The following is a 7125-nucleotide window of genomic DNA, read 5'->3' on the forward strand; positions in this document are numbered from 1 at the left end:
AACAGATATAAAATATCTTCCAGTTCTACAATATGATTGAATCCATGCCATCATGGGTATGCTTCAGTGTTCATAAATAGTAAAGATGGTAATTATTATGAATTAAGAATTAAAAACTAAATTTTGCAATCATATTTCCAATAAAGTTGGACATACAGTTGCAGTTGCAGTCATGTAACAACAGTTCTGCATTGACTGTGGAGGTGCAGGGGGACCACAGCTGATCACACCTCCCTGACAACCCTGGTCCCCATGTTGTTCTCTCCCCTTCCCCACCCTGTCCCGACTACACCTGAACACATCTTCCTGACCCCGTTGATCCCCCTAGTTATCGAAGGTCAGTGAGAGCATGGAGGAGGACAAGACCTCGGCGGGAGAGAAGAACATGGCATCGATGGAAAAACCGTTGAAAACTCTGTAAGTACATGATGTCATTTAACTAAAGTCCCGTTGGAACTTGACCAACACTGTTTTATACAATGTAGAGTACCACATGGCTCGCTAATGCTAATCCTAAACTCGCCAAGCTGGTTGCTGCTGGGTATTTAGACATATTCTTAGCAAACTAAGAATATGAGCTGGTGTTTCACGGTGTTTTAGGTCGCAGGCTGTATTTTACCAGCTACACTAGCACGTTTTACAGTTTGAAGCAGGCAGATGCTATTCAGAGTGAGGTCCAGGGATCAGGAGAGCTGCAGGCCTCTTCTAGATGCCTCTTCAAATGTGAAATAACTTGTGAAATGAATATAACTAAAAGCGCTGAGCCAACACAGCCACACAAGCAACTTAGAACTCCAACTGATGCTGGTGAGATGTTAATAAAGAAAATCCTTCATTGCTTCTCCTATTCTCATTAGTAGGCGTGGTATAAGCTTCATGAATTTACATTATTGTGTGTCTAGTCTACATCATCTTTATAACAACTTTACAGGAGTGTGTTTTTTTTCAGTCATGGACTTGATTTGCTTAATTTCCACAAGGAGTAAGAAGTTTTATTGACTTACCAACTCCTATAGATGTTTCCATTAGAATTTAGAAAATGGTGTGTTTCTTGGGTCAGATGTGTCTAGTGCAGATTTGTTTGTGTTTAACCTGCAGACAGAAGATTCATCTCACCCGTTTCCGTGCACGCACGTGTCGCCTGAGGGAGCACCGGGTTAAGTGCTTGGCCATGCACAAGGATTACAATGAGACTCAAACCGAGGTAACGTCACTGCAGCCACCGCCATGATGTGACAGCTGGGTATTCAGTTGTGATACAATATTTAGACTGCAATGTTTAAATCCAGTCTTGGTGAAACCTGGGGGATCATGTGAAAATAGCTGGGATGTTGATTGTTACTTTAGTGGGAATAAAGTTTAGATACATTTAACCTTTTATAATGTGTACTGAATAAACACTAGTATAAAATAATGCTGATTTCTTATTAGGTAATTGTTGAGATTGCCAAATAAACCTGGAAAAGCATGCTGCCATCCAAATATTTTATAGATAAACTATGATTTTCTATTTTTATTTTCTTATGGTAGTAATTAGTTTGTTCTGTCTACGTTGTTTAGCCCAAAGGAAGTCCAAGCCAAGAGAGGGAGAGCTCATCACCATCAGGATCTTCAACCAAGCAACAGGCAGATACGTCCCTGGTGATGGTTAAACCCTTCTTTTTGAATGTTACATAACACAGCCCTTCTTATTACTCCTCCTCAAGTAGACACACATGGAAAAGGAACAACAAATCTACCAATGTAAAAAGAACCCTGAGCACATTGTGATCGTTTCTCAAAATTATTGATTTGTGAAATTAAAAACAGACCTATAGGGCATAACATACATTACTGCTATCTTAAATATCAAGTATAATTTTAAACCAAGGATGAGCATTTTAGTGCTTTCAAAATTTCCTCCAAATGATTCCTGCTAAAACAATTTATATTGAAAATAACAAGTTGTACAAGTAAGAACGCAGTTTTACAGAATCAGTGTCTGGTCTGACGTTTAACATTTAGGCAAAAAAAAGGATATACTGTAACAAAATGCAACATCAGCTAATCAGGTGCAATCCAACTCTTGTGAATATGAGTCAGTCAGAAAGTATCCAGACAAAACAAAACTCTTCACAATCAGACAGTACCCTGTTTGTCAGCCTTATAGCCTAATAATGTTCAGTTCAGTGAGAAAAGTGGCAACAAAGTGCCGTGTTTATTTTGTAATTAGCTTTTGTTTTGTTACGCAGTCAGTTGTTAAGCACACCATTTAAAAAGATCAAATAGGTTTGTATATAAAATATTTAACCGCTTTGGAAAAAAACTATTTCATGATCTAAGTTTCATCGGCAAAAATGAAAGCAGATTTTAGTCAAGTTTTGACGGTTTCATTTTGTGACATAAACACAGTTTTTCATGACGTCAGTGCCGTCTCATCATTGTCTCATTGCACTACAACTAAACATTAATTCAATAGTTGTGTGAAAACTGTGGACCAAACCTAAAACTACATACAGTAAACAATTGTCTTCCTTTGTTCAGCCCCTTATATTTTACTTTGCTTCTGTTACCAATAGGAAAAACTACTACGTTTGCATTGTAAACATGTGTCTGCCCTTGATATTTGCTTGTCTGCAGCTCCATCTTTTCAATGATGTGCCGCTTTGTGTCTAAATGAGTTGAAGAAAAACTAGCAAACATCTTACTACCGGTACATTCATTGCAGAGTTTTTGATGCAGAGCACAAGTTTCTCTTAAAGGGATAGCTCACCAAAAAATGAAAATTCACTCGTTATCTACTCACCAGTATGCCAATGAGGTAAACAGCATTGCAGCAGAATCCACTAAAATTGAAGTCAAGCATGACCTCTTCTTCAGACGTGATAAAACAATAGAAATAACATAGCATGGCTCCATGCTGCTACTGTGGTGTCATCCAAGTGTTCACAAGCCCAGACATCCATTAGATATCAGAGGACATTCAGGCTTAAAACAAGGTGTAAATTACCTTGTTTTGAGTGGAATATGAATGTCCGGGGTTGCAGACACTTGGATGACACCACGGGAGCAGTATGGAGGCATGTTATGTGTTTTCTTTTGTCTTATTAAGTCGAAAGAAGAGGTCACCATTGACCTTAATTGTATTGGATTCTGCTGCAGCAGGGTTTACCCCTGAACTCCAGAAGTGTTTTGTAGACTCAAACACTTCACCCACCCCTCCATCACAGTGGTGAGTAGATGATGTGTGTATTTTCAATTTTCAGTGAACCATCCCTTAAAGTGATTTGGCAAGATAGAAAATTGGACCACTTGTAACAGATATAGATAGATAGATGGATACTTTATTAATCCCGTGGAAAATTTTGGTCATCCAGTAGCTTAAACACTTAACCGACATATATACATAAAACATATATACACATAGGTAGAACATTACAGATACAGGTGCATGAATGGATCTGAACCTATGGTACAGAATGCAATGATGTGATTGTGTCAGTGTCTAGTATGAAAGTGTTCTTGTGCTGCTGGAGTGGATAGTACAAAAAGATGTGGTCGGGTGGTCGCCTGAGGGAGGGGTGCAGCTTTGGAGAATGGCAGAGGGCTGGAAGCTGGAGGGAGTCGGGCCACACTGGATGTGGTCAGAGCAGGGGGAGGGGTGGATCTCTGGGATGTGAGGGTGAGAGGATTGTGGCATGAAGTGAGCAGTTAACAGCAGCAGATGGGGCTGACGGGGGGGATGCAGGACTAGGTGTTAAACAGTCATTACCCCCTGGAGCAGGGTTGTCAAACCTATTGTAAAAGTGGTTAAACTGGTGTGCTCTCACCACATCCCCCTCAACAGTGCCACTGCTCTTCTTGTCGCCTGTGATGGTGTTCATGCCATCCCACACCTCTCATGTTATTCTCCTGCAGCTTCTGCTCAACCTTCCTTCTGTATGATTCCGTTGCCTCTTTCATCATGGTCTTCAGCTCTCCCTGTAAGCGCCTCCGCTCTGCTCTGCCGCTCTGATATGCTTGTTTTTCACTCTTAGGAGTATACAGATTCTGTCTACAGTCCAGGTACCTACATCCTATACCTCCCCGGCTCAGATGATGAGGACCCAGAGGAACCACCCCTGACAAGAACTGAGAGCCTAATGGTAAGTTTGCATAATGAAATCAGCAGGACACTTGACTGTCATTAACCTCTGACCAACATTTCTTTCCAATAATTTGACTATTCTATTTTTTTAAATTTTATTTTCAGTTGGCCCACGAACACATCGAAAACATCTCCAATATGTTGGATGCATCAGAGGCCTATAAGAGCTGCAGGTGTGATGCATGTGTTCAATCAGGAGACTTGATGCATGAGAGCAGCTCGGAGCAACCTGAGGGTCCTCAAGGCCAAGTTGATGTGGTGGAAGAGAACACTTGGGAAGGAACGAGACGACCTAGGACTTCTCCAGATGAAGGCAAGAGGAGCGCAGAAAGTGGAAGCTCTGATAACACCCGCCCGAGAATGTTTCATTTAAGAAAGTACAAAGAAAAAGAGGGGGTGCCAGAGTTTAAAGTTAGTATTTTTTGCGCTTGACGCGAGCGTATCGCAGCAGGAAACACACTGAAAAACGATCTTAAACTATATTGATGACATATTTTATATGATATAAATTACCAAATATGCATCCCATACTTTGAAGTCCCCTTCTGTTGTCCTGGAGTTTTAATTTGACCAATGACATTATTAAATGTCCCCCTCTGCCCATCCACTACAGCCACACAAGCAGTGATACAGATAAAAAGAGAGAGGGGGGGGGGACTACGTATTCTCCACATAGGCTTGAGTGGAGAATACGTAATTTACCCTCGACACCCGACATTTAACGGAGTAAACAGTGGAGAAGTTCTTCAACATGGATGAGATTAAATTAATAATTGAAGTGAAGAAGTGCAGTGAGTTGTATGCTCCTCGGAACATGTTGTATAAAGACAACACCAAGGAGGACACATGTTGGGACGCTGTTGCTTAATGTTGGAGCAACCAGTAAGTATATGCTTTTAATCTACTGGATCAACGGGTGATATTATTAGCGCTGCCCGGCGGTTCAGCGTCGCTTCAGTGTCCGGTGTGAACAGTCAAGCGCCGGCGATGACGTGGTTGATTAAGTTACCGTTGATCATCTGTCCATCATCGTATAAAGCCCGCCCTGACAATCTGATTGGTCCAGATGATTTTGAACCAGGCATAATTTCTCCCCAACAGAGCGACTCCAGACCGAACTTCCCGACCTCAAATGTTGTGGGCGGGGCTAAGTTCGTCTGGCATCCAGGCTATTTGGTTCACTGTTGTTAACAGAAGAGCAACTGTCTTTTCATAACCTAAACAGTTACTAATCCATCTAGGCCAGTAACTAGTCAATCACATTGCTCGTCAGATATATCAAACCCCAATGAATGTTCTCATCATTCTTTATTTTAACAGGATCTTCCGGATCAGAGAGAAGATGGCAGCCTGACAGGGACAGGATTTATGGCACTACAAAAGGTTGAACGTTAGATGCCATGGAATATTTAGCTATTTAATTAAGCAAAATTTTGTGTTAATGGTTTCAGTTCTCTAAATCCTTCAAACGTTTGCTTTTATTTTATAAATATGTAGTTAGTTTGTATGACCCTGTCATTCTCAGGAACAACACCAGTCTTCATACTGGAACAAATAAATATACAGGTAACTATGACAAAGCAGTTTATAAATTGAAATATTTAAATTAATTTAACTGCGCAATGAATTAAATTGACTTAGTTGGTAAAGTTTTCTAGTTCTAAACCCGTCTGATTTGTATGTTGTGTTGTCTTGTCCTGTATCGATGCTCTGGTGCTACTCAGAATTATCTTTTGGTCCTTAGTTAGAAAAGAAAGAAAACTCTTCTGCAAGAGTTTAGGAATGGACTGCACAGCTTTTAGGTTTAACATGTTTTTGCTGATCTTTTGAATTTCATATGTTCAGCTTTGTAAATCTTGTAGAAATATTTATACTACCAGGTAATTTGTCTAGTTTGTAACAGGTGATTAAACACCGAGGTCAGATTAAGTTGAGACTTAGTAGTTTATTTGAAAATTGACTCTTACCTGTGGTTTAGTCTTTCCTGACTTTAGTCTTGACACATGCCCACTGATTAAAAACCTCCACTATACTGGGTTACTGGGTTACAAGGGAAACCTAGTTGTTCCTGGAGATCCAAACCTCGGTTTGGATCCTGGATGTTTCATCTACCACAGTGACATGAAACATAGAATGTGAAGTGCAACATTGGTTATTCGGCACTTTCAAGATGCAATTAAAAACAATCCCCAAAAACTCTGCATATTTGATAAGAAACGATGATTCAGCAACAATCTGTTGACCTCAAACCATTTCATTCACTGGGCTCACAAAGGACAAAATATTTGTGGGACAGTAAATGGAAAAAATCCCTTACTAGGTAAATTACAGATCATACATATACATTCAAAATATATCAGTGCCAACCTGAGAGTCAGGCAGTAATAGGGTTTCTCTTTTGGTAGTTTTTCTCTTGCTGAGGGTTAAGAGCAGAGGATGTCGCACATTGTGAAGCCCAATGAGGTAATATGGGATATGTAAATATGGGCTTTACAAAAAAGCATTTGATTGATTGAAGATTTAACTACTCATGCAAGCTCAAAGTATGGGTGACTACTAAACAGTTAACTAATAACAGAATTGTTGGTCTCAAATCCTAATTTTCTTTTTTTCCTTGTCTTTTCAGGCAGAGGATCCTCCTTGAAGAGACGCAAGCAGTGGTAAAATCCCCCAGGCCTTTCATGGAGTCTGGTTAAGTACCCAGCAAAGCAGAGGGCATTGCCTATATCAAGGCTTCACATGGGGCCCCTCAGAAGATGCAACTGGCAGAAGTGATGTTCTTAGTTAAAAACCAACTATGCCATGTATCGTCAAGTTCAAGAATAAATGACTGACTTTTGCAGTTCTGTTTGCACATATGTTGATTCACACTTGGTTGAAATTTGGCTCATCTTTCGGTCCAGTTTCCCGTTTTCAGTGCAAGTATTGATATGCATGCCTTGATTTAAGGGGTGTGACCCCCTGTTCTGTTCCCACATTCCTGCAGTTCCTGCAATTAA

At 40.3% G+C, this 7125-nt stretch overlaps 1 protein-coding gene across 2 annotated transcripts; it reads left to right on the forward strand.

The window, feature by feature from the left end:
* The first annotated feature begins 276 nt into the window (after positions 1-276).
* LOC133969757 (uncharacterized) lies at positions 277-7125 on the forward strand. 2 transcript variants are annotated; one of them, XM_062406445.1, is made up of 8 exons: positions 277-417; positions 1099-1204; positions 1561-1641; positions 4017-4124; positions 4232-4439; positions 5447-5509; positions 5652-5692; positions 6753-7125. In XM_062406445.1, the coding sequence occupies exons 1-8, from the start codon at positions 350-352 to the stop codon at positions 6768-6770; spliced, it is 693 nt and encodes a 230-aa protein (XP_062262429.1). In that variant the 5' UTR covers positions 277-349; the 3' UTR covers positions 6771-7125. The 2 variants fall into 2 exon arrangements, with proteins under 2 accessions (XP_062262429.1, XP_062262430.1); XM_062406446.1 differs by lacking the exon at positions 5652-5692.

This window comes from Platichthys flesus, chromosome 15, assembly GCF_949316205.1.
Source record: "Platichthys flesus chromosome 15, fPlaFle2.1, whole genome shotgun sequence".
In the NCBI taxonomy this organism is placed as follows: domain Eukaryota; kingdom Metazoa; phylum Chordata; class Actinopteri; order Pleuronectiformes; family Pleuronectidae; genus Platichthys; species Platichthys flesus.

Coding starts and splice junctions, on each gene's coding strand:
- LOC133969757 (XM_062406445.1), top strand. CDS start 350: ATGGAGGAGGACAAGACCTCGGCGGGAGAGAAGAACATGGCATCGATG. Junction 418..1,098: donor GAAAAACCGTTGAAAACTCT/GTAAGTACATGA, acceptor TTTAACCTGCAG/ACAGAAGATTCATCTCACCC. Junction 4,125..4,231: donor CAAGAACTGAGAGCCTAATG/GTAAGTTTGCAT, acceptor TTTTATTTTCAG/TTGGCCCACGAACACATCGA.